The following is a 20,505-nucleotide window of genomic DNA, read 5'->3' as shown; positions in this document are numbered from 1 at the left end:
AATAATAAAAAAAAAGGACCTGGAAAAAGAAAAAGGGCAACGGAAAAAAATAGAATTCCCAAAATAGAACGTACGAACTAGGAATCCGAGCCGCCACGCGTCGGTGATCTATAAGCTGGAGCGCAGCACCCAAAACCCGTAGGTATAAACAAATATCCCGGCCTTGTCATTGGGCCACGTGTCCCGGGGAGAGCAGAAAACAGCTTCCGGTTAGAAAGGAGTGCGGTTTCCGGTTTTCTCCTCCCCCGGACACCACTTTCCATATATAGCAGCCGCACTCGGTACGGCCCCAAAAAAGACTCGAAACGACGATCGCGTGTTGTCTCCATTGACGACGCTCATCTCCAAAGTAAGTCCTCCTCAGTCCTCTCTCTCTCTCTCTCTCCCCCTCTCTCTTCTCTTCGAGTCTCCACTGTCTCGGCGACTTGACTTCGGAAGCTTTTTCTCCTCCGATTCTCTGGCTTTGCTTTGTGTTTTCCTCCATTTCTTTGCTCTCCGTGACGGCACGGCGATGACTGGTGTAGATTCGCGGTGAGGTGTGAGGGAAGAATGGGGAGGGGGAAGATCGTGATTCGTAGGATCGACAACTCGACGAGCAGGCAGGTGACCTTCTCGAAGAGGCGGAGCGGCCTGCTGAAAAAGGCAAAGGAGCTCGCGATCCTCTGCGACGCTGAAGTCGGAGTCATCATCTTCTCCAGCACCGGCAAGCTCTACGACTTTGCCAGCTCCAGGTAGGTTGTCTCTCCCTCCCCTAGCTAGAACTCGACATCTCGTATGAATTTGTTGACTCTGCCGTCGATGGATGCGCGATTTACGGCTTTCCTATTCTGTGTGATGTGGTTGCATTTCGATGAGCTAGCTTTGTTCGGTTTTGTTTCATGACCTCCTGGTGGGATTCACGATCTGTTTCGAATTTGTGAAAGTTTTGGGTAAAATAATTGGGCTCAATTGTGGTGGAAGTCATCATTGTATGGTCGAGCATAAAATTTGTATCACTTCATCGCATCACCTGATATACTTATATTTTATCATCTAATTAATGTATAGGATTGTGAATATACTGAAATCTACCGAGTAAACTAACTCCTTGCAAGAGCAACGTCTATCACAATTTTTACATACCTAAAGAAAAAGATTAAATCGAACTACAATTTAGAAATTAACCCGCATCATACGGGAGCTGCTCCACACACAAAGGGAAAAGGAAAAATCATGTGCGTTTGAATTTAAATTTTTTTAACTCAACTTATCTTCAATTCAACAACACAATTATTAATTTTTCATTTTTTTAAATTTTTTTTTAACCATTCAATTCAATTTTTAATACGAAATTCTCTAAACTATTCATTACTTTTTCACATCTTTTCTCATAATTCAACAACACAATCATTACAAACCAATTAAAACCAAAACTCAACTCTACTCAACTCTAATATCAAACACATTAAGTAGTGAACTGATACAACTAGACAATCTAAAACAGCATTAGTTCAATACTAGGAGATCTCAAATTTCAATTTTAACGTTTACCAACGACTTAGGCTAAATGTTGTGCTAAATGTTTTATTAGTTAACAAAATACTTTGGAATTTACACGTTATGGCTGTAACATTATCTGTGCACGAGATTGTCAAGAACTACACTGGGAAAAGCTAGAGATGCTAGCTAGCTATATATGAGGATATTTTAGACTGAAGCAAGAAAAACAAGGGGGAAATTGGATCTCATAGGTAGGACAGGCTGTAATTACCTAGTGATCTTTGAGGTGAAATTTCCCCAAATGACATTTTCGGGGTGCGAAGAAAATGGGAGGGGAATGGAATAGAATCAGCACGCATGATCGAAATGATAGGATGGATATTGTTAACTGCAATGTTTGATGACGAATTAAGGTATGGATCTAGTAAGTTGTACTGTAGTAACAAATTATGGGACAGAAATATATGATCTTGTACTTACAAATGTTCCTTTTCACATACATACATACATATATATATATATATATATATATTTGTGTGTGTGTGTGTGTATGTTCCTTTTCAATCCATTAAATTCCAGGCCCTTGATCAAATGTTTCTGAAAACTTTTCTTTCTTGAAACTGGCAATTTCGTTTTGATATTCTACGATGGGTGGAGATTCTTTTTTCGCTGTCTTTCTATATAATGAAATAGGTCCTGAGTTTTTCTGCAATTCTTGTGCTGCAAATGGCGGCGACATCCAAAATCAATGAAACGATTCGAAATTTGGATTCCTTCCCTTATAGTTGATAAAAGCAGCGGAGGAGAACAAATAAGTAATCATGCTTGAAAAACACTTATATATAGATTCCTTTCAATCTTTTAAATCAGAATTGTTCTATTCTATCTCTATATCAATGCACATTCTATCAATTCTTCCTAAGGACTGCTGAAAATCTTAAGGGATCTGATTTACTTGTTGTCTTAGGCCGACCGGTATATTAATAAAAAGGACTAATTGGTTTCCAAAATGAATGTGCATTATATATATTTATATATATAATGCTAATGTATATTGTGTACCATAGCCGAAGACTCGTGTATTTTATGAGAATATATATTTTTTTTTTACAAGTGTGAAGTTGTGTGTAATTTCTATTAATGATATGTAGTTATACCTCAACTCAATGACCCCAACGCAAACATAAGTTTTTTTTTTCTAATAGAATACTTGGAGGATTTTCGAATACTCCTTTAGATCATAAATATATATCATAACATGAGAGCGAAAATAAGAATCGTCTACCTCAAATAACAAAGCATTGGAAGCTCAAATGTAACAAAAGACTCAAATTATAGCTCTAATTTTTTTTTTAAAAAAAGAATAAATATTACCATAATTATGAATAGGGTATAATGGTATGCCTCTATATGTATATATTTGATTGAATTAAAAACCAAAAGGAAAGAATATGAATAAACTTTAAATAATTTGCAGGAATTACGCCAAAGAGCCATGCATAAAGAGGAAATGTGAGGCCATGAACTTTAGTAAATACAAGTATATATATTTATATATAGATATGTGTTTGTATCATGAACACTCCTTTAGTTATTACCTAAAAATGCTATTCTGGTATATGATGCGCCGAATCGCAAATAAGTTCCATGGTTTCCCCTTTTGCCAAACCAAAAGCCCTACTCCACTGAAGGAAGTATTTTTATAATTTCTCGTATATGAAAACTATCTATGTGGAATTAATTGAAAATATATTAGCAGATTTAATATATATACAAAAATTCTGCATTAATTAGAAGGAAGTTAATAGATTTTCTAAATGAAAAAGATCCACGAAGAAAGAAGTAGAATTAGGTGATATGGCCGTATGAGATGGCACGAACAAAACTTAGCATATAATAGATAGATGGTAGAGTTAATTTCATTTGTGCGCATTGTGCAGTAACTTTTTCCAATTGTTATATTATCTGGATAATTCTTCTTTTGTTGTGTTAAAAATAATAATTGATTAAAAAGAAAAAAAGAAACTGCTACAGTCAATGAGACTAATAAAATGAATGTGATATGGGTGGACATTGTAAAAGCCTATTGGTAAGAAACTCCCAAGGGCTGTAATTTCTTTCGCGTGTATTTCACTTTAGGACTACAAACCTGCAGCAATTCTTAAGTTAAAAATTAAGAAGGCCTTTTGGTTGGTATTCAATTGTGTGACTAAGTGCACTTGTTGGCATAGAAAATAACCTTTAACGCTCGGTTTTTTAAAATTGCTAGAGCAATATCTTATACAATTTTAATGTATCATGATTTTCTAAGCCTAACTAGTTCCAATACGAATGTATATGATATTCTTGGCTTTCATTATTGATTGATGTACTTAGTTCTTTTCTTTTCTTTTGTTTTTTTTTTTTTTCCGGTTTGGCCGGTATATATTAGATGCTTCTTTGGTGTTTGCAGTAGCTCGAAGCAAGTGCTAATTAAGATATCAGTTAAGTACTGCACTGAAGTATCATTTCGTTTCATTGAAAGGATACGTATGCGTACATAGATAATTATAATATCTATCTTCTAGTTAATCTATCACCACTTTTTGAAAATAAAGATGGAAAAGTTTTGCGGCCGCGAATTGAAGGACCACCTTATATTGCAAAGCCGAACTTTAACAAATAATTAAATACGTCCATGAATTGTTTAATGATGATCACTGGGTGTTCTGTTCTTCAAATTCCTAACATGTTAGGATAAGATAGCGGAAAGTGAATGTAGTAATCCTTCGCATGCAGAATTCCAACCTTTTAATTAATTGTTGAGTGCAGTTGGAAAGATCCTTTGACAACTATATATGTATTTTCATATATATAAGTAAGCGGCTATTTCCATAAGATAGGGTTTAGCTAGCGATGGGGTCTCAGGTTAGACTTCTTTTTCAATCAAACCTTCTGTCACTGTCGCTCTATAGGACCACAAGAAGCAACACTCATTTCAAACCCAAACCTTCCTTTTATTTTTCGGTAAAGAATCGAAATTGCGTCAATAGCAAAAGATTAAGTAGTCTATTAATTCCATTAAAAATCTCATGATATAATCAGTCGTTGAGCCAATGGTCCTGGAAGTAGGAGAGTTTCATTTTGTGGTCTGGGACCTACTATATATTGGAGTGATAGAGATAGACGGGGCGCATATATATGATCCGACTAATCGGTAATTCATCCGGAACAAGAGTTCAGAATGAAAGTTGTCTGGCTTATAGTACTTACCTAGTCAAGTAGCTCCCCCGAACTTGCCAAAAACCCATCTTTGCGTTCTTCACCAATGCTGCATGCTACAGGCGTGGAAGCTCTACGGGCGGCTAAATCATTAAATTAATTCAATCTTTCACAGGATCGCTGAAACTTAGGATGTCTTATGACTACTTCTAGGGACCATCGTCATGGAAAGCTGCCCCACTTAGGCGTAACAGGTCATCATTGCCCATGAACTGTTGTTTAACTATGCCCTATAATCAATAGGTTCTCAATAATGCCCATGATTCCAGTAAGTCCCAGGTCCAATATCGGGAGCTTGTCGAGTAGGCTAGCCTAGACTGAAAAGGTTAGACTGTCATGCTATCGGTGCCCGAGAGGCATCCAATGGAGTGGGTACACAAAGCTGCGGCAAAGGGGAGTGTAGTGATAAGAGCAGTAGAATAACCACTTACATATGTTGGGAAGATGAATTATGAGGAGTCCACCAGTTATATATATGGCAAATGGAAATGTAGGGACGTCTTCTTGAGGCACTGATCCTCTTGTTGTTCATTTCGACATGTTTATTGTGCAAGGACTGAATCACATGAGGATGGGAAATGAGGTCTGATCGACAACATCGATCCGGTGCAATGGCACGGGTTTTAGGGCTTCTAGGAATAGGATTATAGGAGAGAAAGAACCCTAACAGATACTATGCCTTCAAAGACCGTGGAAAAACTTAATCAACGAGAAAATTTTCAATAAGAATTATTCATTTACTTTGGATGAGTAAGAACCAATTAAAATACTTGTAAGTAGAAATCTGTGAGCCCATTGTGGAGTCAGTTTTTCACTTTCAGATATTTTCATTAAGTATTATATATTCAAATGGATGAGTAATACTTACTTAATATTTGCTCTTTAATCAACCAATCAACTAACCAACCAAAATGTGTGCATTCAACTATGGGACTGATGTTGTCCTCATATCTCACATATGGTCGCATTCTTTTTTTTTTTTGTTCCCTTCCTGGATTACATACTGTCGCTTTCATATATCTATATCATAACTATATGTATGATATCAATGGTATCTTCTTTTTGAACGTTACATTCTCAAATAATTACCATAGAATTTTTTCTTTTTCAAAAGGCCTTTTTTAAATAAAAAAAATTCGAAGAAGTGATCTTTTGAAGGTCCCATTTCTCTTTAATTTTCAAAATAGCCCCAGATCGATAACCTCAACTCGGCTATGTTTATTAGCAAGCGGGAAGCCTCCACGACCTTTATTCCCTTTGAACAGAGAGAGGGGGAATCTGATCTAGGAATATCGACAGCGGTGATGGTCTGCTCTGGCAAGGTCTCACGACATTGTTGGGGCGGGTTTGGCTGATCGATGATGCAGCCACGATGTTCGGATTGGAAGATAGATGAGAGCGAGTAGAGTAGGGGAAAGAGAGTAGATGAGACAATTTTGAAAGAGTAAAAGATTGTAGCCATTCATGAAAAAAGAGAAATGAGCTCGTATCTCGTGCGTGGCATAATTTTGTTTGACCTTATGATCCAGAAACGCAATTTTTTGGGGGAATAGGAGAAAACTCGTTGTTTTAATGTGTGTCCTCGATCTTTTCTATTTTGCCCAAGAAACTTAACAAAGAGAAGTAGTAACAAAGTGATACAAATACAACTTGGCAATGACATCAGAATGAGATTTGTTAATCAGTAGTAACGCAAAAGATTCTCATTTGCATGAAATTGCAACAGATAAATAGTCACATATTTTGGATATTATCTTTGCCTATCAGACAACCACATATGAATCATAATAACAGATTTCCTTTTTGCTACTGCCAATTGAATTTTGAGAGATATTGGCCAAGCTCTGTTCTAGGATTTATATGGATATATGATGTTCATGCATATATAGGTGAATTATATAAATTGTAATCCAATTCTTACATAGATGAAACAAATAGATAACAAATGGAATCCATTTCCAGTTCATTGTTGAACCAAGGCAGGATGTATTTAGAATTACTCTATTTCCCATCTTGTTTTCCATTCTGATCCTGATTCTGGAGTTCTAACACGACCTAGGGGTAATATATGTGTGTACCCTTTTTACCAAATTATTGAACCATCGATGAAAATCTCTGCCATTCGATACGAGGTCCAACCCCATGGGAAGTTCTATGTTATCCCCCCAGTACCATCTCTATGTACTCTATGGCCTTAGCTACCGTTAGGCTGCCCCAGAGAGAGAGAGAGGGAAGGAAGAAGGGGGGGGGGGGGGGGGGGGGGGGGGTGGTGTGTGTTGTCGATCCAATGACATAGGTGCACATGTATGGTACCGGTAGAAGGACCCCACGGCCATAGAGCCGAGGATGAGCATATCTTCGTCGGAAGTTATGGCCTAGCTAATGTTCTATCTAAAGGGTCATTTGCTGGATAGATCCGTTCGGCATCTAATCCTCTTGATAGCAGGATCATTGCAGAAGCATCGATCTACGTGCGACACATTTCTTAACTGGTCGAGCAGCTGCCACACCCTTAAATACTACCTGACAGCCCTTCACCATTCTAATTGAAATAGTAGTCCCTTTTGCTCAAAGAGAGGAAAGGTTGGCGCCGTGGGGGGGTTGGAAGCACTTTTGATCTTCATCCTTCCGTGTTTTTGCTACTTCGATCCGAACAACATTGATTTTAAAATCAATGAAAACAACCCCGCACATTTTCCCCCCTTTTGAAGTGTGGTCTCTGTACTTGCTGTTGTACTGTTCTTTCAAATTCATGTTTCACCGAGTGGCTGCTGCGATAGAAATTTTACCCATGACATTTGACATCGCAAAAATTGTCTGATTATTCTTTTCAGAGAACCAAATTTCACTTGATGTGTAATATAGGGACTGGGGTATGAATGAAGCCGATATATCTCAGTAACTTGTCCCTTCGGCTCCTGAGAGATAGATTACAATGTCAGAGAACCTCTGGACGGCCACCTTTTACGTGAAGCTCCACAAGCATGAAAATGCATCCGAGAAGATTGAGAAGGGAAAGGAAACATACATAGAATGAGACTTTAGTGAGAACGTAACTTCTCGTCTAGAACTTTGTTTCTGATTAAAAGACAGACATTGCTCTACACTTTCCAATCTCAGTTTCTTTTGCACTGATTTGCTAGCTAATCGCTCTTCGTAGCAGGCTATTAAGTAAATTTTACGCTCTGAATTCATAAAATTTAAGAACAGAATGAGGTCTGAACCATGTCGAACTCGAACCATAAAGAGACGCGGGATCTTAGTTTAAACCAGGCCTGGATATAGAAAATTATACTTGAACAAAAGCTTCATTTGCAGGACAGCCCCGTAGAACTTGCTTCTCTACGGATTTGCTTTTGCTCGTAACACAGCAGTTCGAATTGTTTCTTGCTGAGAATATAACAGAACAAAAGCACGCGAGTATTGATTCACTAGAGGTTGTTATATCCGACTTTACGAATTCAAGGAGGAGCTAAAAGACTACGTACATTAGGATTGTTTTTGGATAAGCATACAGGAGGATTTTGCCTACAGATAAAATGGGAAAGAACAATACCTGACTCTCGAAACCCAGCAGAGCTAGAGTTTTGTTTTCCCTGTAGATCCATAAGACAGAGCAGCTCACATAATGCATCTGAAGGTCCGAGGCATTATCGGATCCTAAGGGCCTGTTTTCTGCGTGTGTCAATACTCACTGTGTGTGAATTTTCTGATGTCCGACATGATAGTGCCCTAATGCCCAATGACTTGTTTTTCCAAACAGTATGAACTCGGTAATCGAGAGATACAACAAAGCGAAGGAGGATCATCTTCAAATGATAAACCCAATGAATGAAGTGAAGGTATACTTCTATTATGTCAATTCTTTCTGTTTTTCATCATTGCACATATGGCATCTGAAGTATTGCTCATTGCAATGCCTATCTTTTCAACATTTTATGGAATTTGACAGTATAATTAGTGGATTAGGCATGAAAATGTTGATATGAACCACCATATATGACATCTTTAAGGAAGAAGGCATCCTTGACAAGGCAGAGACAAATAAGCAGGCGTAAAACCTATATAGAAGCATAAAGATACTAAGAGCATGTTTTCTTGATCGGTCAGGGAATGTTTGCTTGAAGAGAAGTTACCTTAAAGATACCCAAAACCGCAAAAAGCACAATAACTAAACTGATCATATTCAGCTAAACACTTAACCCAATATGTGAAGGATTAAAGAAATTCTCCCCCCCCCCAACAAAATAAAATTAATAAAATAAAGTGGAGTGGGAAATGGAGAAGCACGAACTCATTCTTTTTCACAACACAAGCATATATATGACCAGAAGCAGACCTTTATTTTAGCCCCTTCACTTACCAAGGCACTGTTTTGAGGTGGACCGCGTGAGCATGCGCAGGGTCCTGTCATACGACAATGCACAGAGAACTATGAATATTTAACATATATATATGTTAACCAATTCATGTGTGTGCTGATCTTTTGTACCATCCTATGGCAAGCATTTGGCCATCATAATTCTATTGCCCACTAGGTAACAATCTGCATAGATAGTATGTTGCTGAGGGGGGAATGAAAATAATTCATATTGCTTGGCAGTTTTGGCGAAGGGAGGCAGCTATGTTACGGCAACAGCTTCAGAATCTGCAAGAGAATCATAGGTACGTCTTGTTTTCATTCAAGTACATATATTATACTAAAACTTTGATACCCAGAAGAAAATAACAGTATCATTTCACAATTGAAGATGACACTATAATGCAGCTGGTTCTCTGGCATTTGAGGAGCTATATGAGAAATTGTGACTTGCTCACTCCTTTTCGATATCTCCATCACACAAGGGCTCTTCCTTTTAGATTAGTGATAAAATTCTGGCTTGCAATCTAGTTTTCTAGATTGCAGCATTTCGTAAAGTTACAGCTGTCTCTCTATTAATGATTTGAGCTGCACATTGCAGTAGTATGCCTGCTGAGCACATGAAATTTGACCATATTTTCCAAACTTTATCAATAAAAGGAAAAATAGTCGTACAGCAAACTCTATGAAACCCAGACAAATCATGATGATTATGATAGCATTTGAAATCAAAATCGGCAATAAGCTAACAATTTTTGTGTATGCTTGTGATATTTGAAACTTTCGTAACACTTAGGTTCTCAGGATACCTTAGGTTTCCAAGCTGCATTTCGGGATTCACACAGAGGGATCTTATATAGTTTCCTCCAGCTTCAATTGTAAATATGCAAGCAAGAACTTGGCTTAATAGTATGATGTAAAAACCTCATATGCATTTGTTGATGTAAAAAGACATTCTGATATCCCTTTAAATGGACTATCTAGTGAATAAGGATCAGCACTTTTTTGTTTTTTCCCTTTCCCTTGGCATCTTTCTTTGATGTATATACTTCTACAGGAACCTTCTTTCACTGCATAGTTTCATACAATAATTTTAAGTCCAGATGTTTCAAGTTAAGTGGATGTTGTTGGAAAAAAAATGATAGGCAAATGATGGGAGAAGAACTTTCTGGCTTGAGCGTCAAAGATCTGCAAAGATTGGAGAACCAATTGGAAATAAGTATCCGTGGAGTCCGTGTGAAAAAGGTTTACACAGACCCACACAAAAGCTCATCTTAAAATTTCTGACTTGCTGGAAAAGGACTTGCATTTAATGTATGATATTTCACTTTTGTAGGACCAACTTTTACTGGAAGAAATAAAAGAGCTGGACAGAAAGGTTTCTAAATCTGAAACAGATTACAGTTTTCACCTATCTGTGCCGGTTGAGAAAACTAAATATTGTTGTTCCTTGTGCAGAGAAGCCTTCTTCACCAGGAAAACTCCGAGTTGAACAAGAAGGTAAACATATTTCGACAGGAAAACATGGAATTGTACAAAAAGGTATGTATTTGAATATTTACTAGAAATAATAATGATAAGTAAAATATAGTTACCCTGTAAAACCTCACTTTCAAAGTGCCTACTCTTTCTGGCTAGCTATTGTTCATATGAATTTCGTTTAACGGAGTTGACATAATTTGTTAGTTTTGTCTAGCTATTATTCCAGCTATGACTAATGTTCTGACTTTTTATGTGTTTTGGGATTCAATAAAATGCACTTATCAGACAAAAGGAAAAACGTCTATCTGATTAACTAATTTTTTAAACCTCAACAAAACCCTTTCTAAGCAGAGACATTTTTCTCAGGCAACTTCAATGGAGAAGTTTCAAATCCAATTCAGCGGATCAAGTGAAGCGAATGGAGCAAATAGAAATCTTCTCATCAAAGATCTGGCCGTCGTTGATGACCCCCATGCCCCCATCCACCTCCAGCTCAGCCAACCACATCAGCAGAGTTGTGACAACCCAGCTAGAGCTACCGATTTGGGGTATGTATTTCTCCAAAAACTCTTCTTAGTTTCAGATCCAACTTCACTATGAATACTAATCAAAGCAAATTCCTGTGATAACTGCAGCAGACTACAACTGCACTAGCCGGTACAACATACTCATTGCAGATGGCTGGGACCTGCTTTCAGTCAAGTTGCCCATGCAGTTAAGCTTTTATGACTGGTGATGTTGTATGTGAGCCACGTATCTTTCAAGATCATGCTTAAGTTTGAATTGACTGTTTTAGGTTTGTTCATAGTAGTCCCTTCAAGCCATGTGACTATGACATTGTCCATGACTCCATGGCAGGAAGTCACCCGAAAAAGAGAGGGAAGGGGGGAAGAGAGAGAGAGAAAAAAAAAAGAAAAAAAAGAACCTTGTGTTACTAAAGATGCTGTTTGCAACCACTTATCTGAACTATATTGGAAACAGTCATCACTTAGTCTAAGATGACACTGTAAAGCAATAATTCACCACCGAGAAATTGCATCTGAGACTTTCAGCTGTAACCCCATTTCAATTTTTATGAAGTTATTTGAAGAAAGTGATGTAGCATTGGACCTCGTAGTAATTAAAAGCAGAAGACCAAACGCTCTATATGGTTGAGAAAATCTGGAGCAATTTTCTTATTCTTTGCCCAAAGAGAACCTACCAAATTTTTTTGAAGGCATTCCCAGGGATAAACCCTCAGGAGCTCATTTCAGTTGTTATTTCGTCACTTCTTTGCCGTATATTTCATATATGCACATGATCACAGATGGCAAGAATTCGGAATATGATATAATCCTCAATAGTAATGCTATGCACATAGAGAAGAATAAAGGGGACAACAATGTAACAAGCTGATGCCACTATGAATCTTTCAAGCGAAAAAAAAAGATGCCAATATGAATCTAAATTAACAGAGATGAAAACTACAATAATTAATTGTACTATGTTATCATATTAACATCTAATTGTCAATTTTTATTAGATCACATCACATACCTCCAAGTGTGTGCCATGTCTCTGACGACAATGCTTGCTGCGCTCAAAGACTAAGAAGCTCTGAAGTACTACTGAACAAATACTTAATTAACTGGCATGTGCAATAAAGAATCTGCAAAAGGGAAACAAACTCTAGGAGGAATAAAAGCTGCGAAAAGTTTGTAAAAGCACGCTTTGCATATATTTCACAGACAATGAGAGTCCAGTTATAGCCACTATCTCATTAAATACTGCACCTCTATCCTTTGTTTTCCTAGTACTACTGTATTTTGGTCACACAGTGTATGGTCCATCTGTCTAAAGGTGTTCTTACAAATAACTATCAGTTTAGTTCCTCAGAAAATTTATCCAGTTTTCTAAACAGTGATACATTTATTCTTCGCCTAACATAACAATTATGCAATGGGTTTTGTGCTGTTTCCAGGCTTGGAGTTTGAAAGATAGAAGGCTTTGACAAAGGAAATTCCTTTTGAAGACCCATTAGGCATGCGTTTCTCCCAAAATATCTAAAGAATCCAAGAAGCTAACTTCCCCACATCAACAGAATAATACAGGTGGGTTATACGTGGCTCAGCCAGTGAACTCGATTAATTAAGTTGAATATGGCATCACCAGCCAAAAATGTTAGAGACTAGTTCATTTGATCGATGATAACCTTTTTATCTTTTAAATATATTCATTTGAGATTTTAAGGTAAATTAAAATTTAAACACACAGCTTAGATTGATTAAATTATATAAATTCATAACAAAAAGTTTGTTCCTTTTTCTTTATTTCCTTTTTTTGATAAGTGGCCTCACCAGGGGCTACATGTGCAAGAGGGTATTCAAACCAAAGACCTCATGGACTACCCAGGAAGCATATTATGTCCTATCTGCTTGAACAAGTATGGCACTATCTATTGGTGAAAGCAATTTCCTGTTACCCGACGGTTTTATCCACCAGTAGCAGGGCTAAGAAACAATAACATAAACAACAATCTTGTAACAACAGAAAGCAGCACTGTTTCTCTGCATAAAAGGGTATGCTTGATGTGCGAACAAAAGTATTTCAATTCACAGTGTCTCAGCATCATTCTTTACCCAGCAGCTTGATGAAAGGAGAGGTAAAAATCTACAAGCACGTATAGGCTGGAAACAAATCCAAAAGCTAAAAGCAGATTCAGTCATAGTCCATTTTAAACCAATATTTGCATTATAGTTAATTGATTTGAATAGAATTGGATTATCCTGGAACTACGATTACCATATAGTTAGTTTTATCCTCTATATATATATATATATATATATATATCAGAGTAGCTATGGAAGTTCAGAACTTTTTCTTTTGCATAATTTTTTATGAAACCTTCTAATGAATTTAATCGATATTTATCATCAATCCATAATCACTTATATTAAAATAAATCAGAGTTGCCTCAAACAACAGATGAACCAATCTTCATTATAACAATAGTCTGCAAGCACGAATGACTATAATTAACTTGATTCAAGAGCACATTGCAAACTTCCAAGAAAGTAATGCCATCTCTGAATCAGAGCGCAAAAGATACTTTGACAATCCCCATCAAATATTCCTAGATATAAATATTGCCAGCAAGCATCGACTTCTTTTGACAGGTTGAGTCTGTTTTAGCAAAGAGCACTACTTCACAGGACAGTGACAAGCAAGCTTACTGGCACAAAAGAAAATTTTCTGATGAAGGTAACCTCATGAATGCAGGGATGAGAATGTGGCAACAAGAGAGGTATGAATCACTCACATAATAAATTTGAGAAGACATGTGATCTACGACAAGGAACCATGAATTAGACATCTATAATTCAGTTGCCTATCCTTGGGAGGACAGAGTATGAAGGAACTACCATATTTCACTAAACGAATAGTATGAGACAGCAAAACTCTTTGACATCAATAACATATGAAAGGTGAATATATACCAATGTAAGCCTCATAAGCGCCCAATGCGCAGTAATTTCCCACCGTAAGGAAGGGAACAGGAAGCATGAAATTATATATCAAGAGAAGTAATGCATTCACAAATAAAACTAGTCCTGATCAATGAACTTGGAGCAAGTGGGGCGGCATTTTTTTACCCAAAGGAGCATCCACTTACATAGAGGCATCTCTAGCTGAGGAAAGAAATAACTAAACGGGCAGATTTGAATGGAAATCCAGCGTTACTTGCTGGGCAAAACGAAAACTAAAAAAGAAGCCGCTGAATTCCATTGATTTTACAATGCAAAGAAAGAATCTATGGGGTTGGATTTTTCTGCAGAAGGCTTTAGATAAGCGTGTGATCCATTTTTTAACAAAATAAGGAGACAATTCCTCTGAACAAGTAAATATGGCCATCTGAATTCTGGTAGGCAAATCAAATGGATTATCAGGCAAATAGCCTAAGCCTTATAATGACAAATCCACCAGGAGCAAATGGTTGAGGCTCCCGTCAACCATGTTCAGATATGAAACAAATCAATCCGTTTAGGCCAGATCAGCATCTGGCAATCTCTAGGAAACAACTGTATTATATCATCAAATATAAGAAGTCTGACGAAGAAACCACAAGATATTCTGGCCATTTTATAATTTACAGCGACGCCAGTGCATATATTGAGTAGACTGGCAGTCCTATAAGACTAAGGCAAATGTCACAGGCTACCTCAGTAGAAACAAAACTTGAGATAGATGACAAAATCTCATCAGAAGCAGATCAGAGGATCAACCTTGCATAATTCTCTGACAACAAGAATAATCTATGAGTTCTATCCTGCCAGAATTATGCTAAAATACTTGATTCATCTCCACTTTTATGGAGGTTTTAAGTGGATGAGTACATGTCTATCATGAACCCAAAACAGGGAATCATCCCCCAACCGTCAAAGTATAAAATATTCATGTAGTTTTCAAGTTTCTGTCAATGGAAAACCGTCAGTTTACTGTCCCAGGGCGTTATACTTCCCATCAGTACTACCCAAATCCGGAAACATTCATTCACAAGAAAGCACATTTGACATCAAAACCCACTTGTAAGCGAACATCTCCTTTATCTGATGGTTACTAGTTGCAGTAAAAATATGGCGGCTGCTCTATACTTTCCCTTTTATATTGTAGCCCAATGATACCATCCTTGTCTCGTTAAGGTGGTCACTATATTGATTACTTAGAGGCTGAACAAATGCAAATTCTCATTCAGTTATTCATTTAGTTGCGAAGAATAGTTTCACTGACATTGTTCTATTATGACCATGCTCAGTGCAATATTGACAGAAGTTTTATTTACGGATAACATTGAACATTTTTTTTTGTCTTTTTTTTTTAGTGAGATTGATCATAAACCTCAGTCCATGATTAGCCATGTGTGACATGGTAGTATTTCCACAACTATTCTTCGCATGTGAATTTTTTATGGACTAAAATGTTGATTATGCTAAGAAAAGATGACACTTGATAAGCAAAAAGGAGAATGATGATACACCACCAAACATAAAATCATGTTGCTCCCTTTGGTGAAAATCAGAAGACGTCCAAAGCTGTCTAGCTTGTAAAGTCAAGAGAATCCTAGACAATGCAACATTACAAATGACATCACCTAATCAGTTATCTTGGCTACTGAAACCAACTGTTTGTGTAAAAAATTGTAGCTCCACTTAAATAATGTTGAAGTTTTCTTGAAAGCAAAAGAAATTCTACAGCAGCAAATGAGGAATGACATAATTAGAGTTTTGAAACCAAATGGAGGCATAAATCAATCACCACGTGTCAAAACAATGTTGGTAATTTTTTCTAGAAGTGAAAAAGGTGTTCACGAGCAGCGAGAGATCAATAACTTAGCATAAACTGCCTAGGAATTTTTGCTTGCTCTAGAAAAACGCCTGAACTTAGATACGATCACATCAACAAGCAATACATAAATTAGTTCCTTAAAATATTATTCCTCTTTCAACAAAACTAATCTTGATCGAGCAAAATAGCATGTAAGGATCATTATAAAAGTATGGATAAAAAAATGAAGGTCATTTCTTCCTCTATGCTCATAGAAGGTAATATACAGGCAGCTATTGAACAATAAGAATCGAACCATCCCTCAAGGTCCAGGAGCTATATTAAAATGCCTTCAAAGAGCACAAATTCTTTAGACATGACATATCAAGTGCTACTTTCAGATCATTACCAAAATCTAAGCGCAATGTTACACATAATTCCTTTGAATACCTCTACAGTGGAGTGAGCACACGTTTCTTCCACAAAAAATGACCCAAATCAGATGTATTCAGAAGGGTGGCACCAATTATAGATGAAATCAATCCAGTCTTAAACACTAGTAATTGATTAGGAGCAACTAGAACTTTTCAAACAAGAGCTAATTCACCTCTAGAAATGCTAATAGATTAATCAGATCACATAAGAAAACATCAAAATCCCATGAAGTGCACGCAACAACAAGGTACAAGTATCTCAAGTGCCAAGATCTTAGTCATGGTTATATCTTTGAGTGAGCAACCATTTCATAAGAGCTTATAACAGGTAGACACATTAGACCAACACAAATATAAGTCTCTAATAAGTTAGGGCCCCAAAAGTAAGCAGAGGAAAGATGAACTCAAAATTATCCACGAATTCATTAAGTTCGACATAAAAAATACCCATCTAAGTCCTCCGAGCTGCTAAACTGATGCAGCTCTAGCACCAGTAAATTTTCAAATGTGTTATTTACTCACTTTCACGTTGATTGTCAACTCTTTGACTTGAAGCATACAAGGATCAATTACAAATTGTGAAAGGCCATTTTCCTTACGCCAGGGCGCAATGGAATTAAGCCACTTAATACAACTAATCTGTGATTCAAATCATGCAACCGCACCAATATAAGTGGAATCTGCTCCATGCATTGTATTATTCTTTGGTTTGGTATTCTTTGGTTTAGTATGACTGGGCTTTGCAATCTATAGCCATAACTAATGTGCTGTACAAGAGAAATTTCCAATCTCTTAAAAAGCTTCACATAATTCTGAAGTTTTAAGCAAACAGTTATCCTACGCACGGATCAGATGACCTTGATTTTATGTTAACATATCTTAAGTTAAAAGTAAATGGCTCAATGGTTGTACTAATTTAATGCTTTTTACTTTGTATTCAAGAGTAGTGCCACTAATATTTTCTAATCAAGTAAAAATTCTTCCAACTGATAGCTATCTGAATAAAAACTGTTATGATAAGAAGAAAACAGTGGTCACAACTTGCTAAATAACAGCACAAGAATGACTAAAACATTCTCTTTAACAATATGCATCTTTTCGTTCCTCCCAAAGATTGGCACTCCAACACTCCCACCATCACAAAAAAGCAAGAGAGATCATATCGTACCTAAAAATGTATGATGAAATGAAGAAATTGATAGATGAATGCCGAAGGGACCATCTATTTATGAAGTGAATTTTCAAAAAAGATTATACTTATTATGAGTTTAAATCTTTTCATGGTATATTTTGTCCATGGGTAGTGCATGAACAATGATCTTGCACTTATACCACCAAATACCAACAAACCTAATCAGCTGTATCAAGTACATAGAATCAATATAAGAAAACTGACCATCAAAAAGCCTTGTCTATGCAGTAGACGCATTTTTCCTCCATTAGAATAAAATTATACGAATCACAACTCAATCTGATAGAGCTATTTGCTCAATAAGAGTAGCTTCTCCATACGTAAATCGATAAGGTGATATAATTTTGATCTAAAGAACTCAATGTAACCCTATCAATATAATATGAACTGCCGTGTATGGTAAAATAAAACAAAAATATAAATAAGAAAAAAAGCAAACCGTGCTCCAAGTTTCTAAGCCAAACCATTCAAACTCAACTACAGTTGAGAAAACATTAAACAATATAGCCAGGACGGAAGGTATACTCGATTTACCGAAACCACGGGATGCGATGGATAATATATATGATCGATAATAGTAGGATTCACAGCAAATCAAGTATAATCAGTTCTAACCTGAGCACTAGTAATGCATGTCCTTTGAACCGAAGCCTCTTCTTCGTCCTCATAGTTCCTGGAAATAATCAGACATGTAAGAAAGATATCATCGATCGATTCCGAACAAGCTGCGTAGAATTCATAGCACTGAATTTATAGCACGTACAAGACAGCACAGTTAAACTTCCATTGATGCAGAAGAAAAGGAAAAGAATAAAACAGAATTCGAGAAGAAACTGATTGGTTCTCAGCTTTTACGTTTTCCTTTCCGCCATTTTCTCGCTAGCCAAGCAGATAACAGATCCCCGTAGCTGATGTAAACACCATGTGAGCTGAGTATGTATACGGGATCGTCGATACGGCACCAAACGGACCGAACAGCATCCAAATCAAAGCGAAACATCGCCTGGAGCGACCCGAGCACAAAGCTGACGGTTGCGTAACTGGTCAGCTCAAAGAATCAAAGTTCTCCGGAAACTGCGACCGCGGAAGCTCAATTTCGCAGGATGGCGACAGTACAACGGATCGGAGATCGAGACGGGGCTGAAGAACTCGGAAGGACCGATCTGGAGGAAGAGTTTAGCGAGTAGACGCAACGCTAACTTCATGCTTCGCGCAGGGAGACATGGAAGAAATTTTTACAGTAGAGAGAGAGAGAGAGAGAGAGAGAGAGAGAGAGAGAGAGAGGAAGAGCAGAATGTGGGAGGGGAGGAGGCAAAACGCAGGGCCCCTACATTTACATCGTTAATTACGTGATTAATTAGTGTTTACTTTTGTTTATCATTAATTATTTTTCTCTATTAACTCTTGTACTTTTTTGTTTTTGACAAGGGAGGCCCTAGTACAAATATAGGAAATAAAACGAAATAAAATGACAAATAAATTTCACTAGTGATACTCCAAAAAAAAATTCACTAATAAAGATCGATTTTGGAATCTCCCTCTTGATTCTGAGACGGCATCACTGCACCAAGACCCACTTTTCAACTCTTGTACAATCTATATATTATTTAATTTAAACTCCTCCGATGAATGCTCATGAGAGTTTTATATTCTATTGATAATAAGCTTTCGTTAGTAACCTCAGCTCTTACACGATCGACCATTCACATATTCTATACATTAGTATATACCAAAAAAATTTCACAATTTCACAATTATTATTTTTTTGAATTTTCACAATGTATATTTATACATCAGATAGATATTTTTGAGGAGATTATTTATTTTAAAATTTTTGTTATTATAAAATTCGTGAATACAATAATATCAATATAAAATAAAAACCGTAAAAATAATTGAGGTTTATGACTTGGGATAGTAGTGGTAAGATGATTTTACATGAAATTCGAGATTTTTGTATAATATTACGAAATTATTCATCATAATAATTGATTTAAAAATTATTCGACGACTCATAATTTGGTACAATTATGTTATAACGATTCATTTTATTTCACTCCTTCACCGTACAAGATGTCTCTTGTTAGTCTATAATAAGTTATTTTTTCTCAACAAAAGGAGTTAAACTATTGAGACAAAAGAAGAGAAGATAAATTACTATTTGATAACTTACTACATAGTCTTTCATAGCATGCGTACTCGCGATGTCCAGAGCCCTAACTAATCCAAAATTACCTTCAACAAGTACTTTCATTGCAAATGAGGGTAAATCGAGAACCTTGTATGGATTCCCTCAATCATGGTATGAAATTGTAATGAATGATTATGATGGTTTGGTAAATTTACATTTTAACGTGGTTCCATCCCAATTGCATTCTATTTTTCCATTGGACCAATTGCATTCTATTTTAGTTGTACTTTGGCAAATAGTTTATATTTTCTTAACGACACAAGGCCTGATTTTATTACCATTTTCGACTAAAAAAATGAGAAAAAAAAAGGTGCCAATCACTTGCTTTCCACATGATAAATAATGACATTTTGTTGAGGGGCCACGTCAACGTATTGACGAGCTGCCACGTGGCGGGATCCGAATTCTTCTAAGTGACCCTTCAAATTTCGAGATCATCAAAATATTGCTTCAAGTACAGAGATATTTACAAGTCAGCAAAGATATTTTCGGAGGTTGGTCGGAACAATTGACTTGATCTTCTTTTTTCCGAAAAGAAGTTGTGGGGAATCCGATACTAAGCCCATCTATGCTGCGCCGATGTCCCTTCCAAGAGCTCTGCGTACGTATGAATATCTCGAACGTAGAAAAACGAGCTTATACGTTGTTCGGAGCAAATTCAACATGCAGCTCGAATGTAATACGTCAAATTGAGTGTTTCAGATACTCATGTGTCTAGGTGTTTTTCAGTATCAGTCTAGCCAGTTGCGTAGCTCCCAGCATATGCTACTATCGAAGCTCGCCGCATCAACCTATTCGGAGTCCC

The 20,505-nt window shown here is 36.8% G+C and overlaps 1 protein-coding gene and 1 long non-coding RNA gene across 4 annotated transcripts; one reads left to right on the top strand and one right to left on the bottom strand.

Moving 5' to 3' along the window:
• Positions 1 to 223: 223 nt before the first annotated feature.
• Positions 224 to 11,640, top strand: LOC116192669 (MADS-box transcription factor 23-like). Of its 2 annotated transcripts, none has more exons than XM_031521280.1 (9): positions 224 to 349; positions 525 to 731; positions 8,504 to 8,582; positions 9,344 to 9,405; positions 10,246 to 10,345; positions 10,437 to 10,478; positions 10,559 to 10,642; positions 10,949 to 11,130; positions 11,221 to 11,640. In XM_031521280.1, exons 2-9 carry the CDS (start codon positions 550 to 552, stop codon positions 11,234 to 11,236), a joined length of 747 nt encoding a protein of 248 aa, XP_031377140.1. In that variant the 5' UTR covers positions 224 to 349; positions 525 to 549; the 3' UTR covers positions 11,237 to 11,640. The 2 variants fall into 2 exon arrangements, with proteins under 2 accessions (XP_031377140.1, XP_031377139.1); XM_031521279.1 differs by having other exon boundaries at positions 11,218 to 11,637.
• On the bottom strand, positions 7,788 to 18,828 carry LOC116192670. Of its 2 annotated transcripts, XR_004154127.1 has the most exons (3): positions 18,365 to 18,828; positions 12,119 to 18,182; positions 7,788 to 9,388 (listed from the first exon to the last, which is right to left on the bottom strand). It is a non-coding gene; the product is annotated as an uncharacterized LOC116192670 (long non-coding RNA). The 2 variants fall into 2 exon arrangements; XR_004154126.1 differs by having other exon boundaries at positions 8,000 to 18,182.
• Between the last annotated feature and the right edge of the window lie 1,677 nt (positions 18,829 to 20,505).

This window comes from Punica granatum, chromosome 1, assembly GCF_007655135.1.
Source record: "Punica granatum isolate Tunisia-2019 chromosome 1, ASM765513v2, whole genome shotgun sequence".
Taxonomy (NCBI): Eukaryota; Viridiplantae; Streptophyta; class Magnoliopsida; order Myrtales; family Lythraceae; genus Punica; species Punica granatum.
This window is presented reverse-complemented; position numbering and strand designations above follow the sequence as displayed.

What these genes read in the sequence shown, in the direction of transcription:
- LOC116192669 (XM_031521279.1), top strand. Translation starts at nt 550, where the DNA reads ATGGGGAGGGGGAAGATCGTGATTCGTAGGATCGACAACTCGACGAGC. An exon ending in TAAAAGAGCTGGACAGAAAG is followed by an intron (nt 10,479 to 10,558) that starts GTTTCTAAATCT and finishes TTCCTTGTGCAG; the next exon opens with AGAAGCCTTCTTCACCAGGA. An exon ending in ACATGGAATTGTACAAAAAG is followed by an intron (nt 10,643 to 10,948) that starts GTATGTATTTGA and finishes CATTTTTCTCAG; the next exon opens with GCAACTTCAATGGAGAAGTT.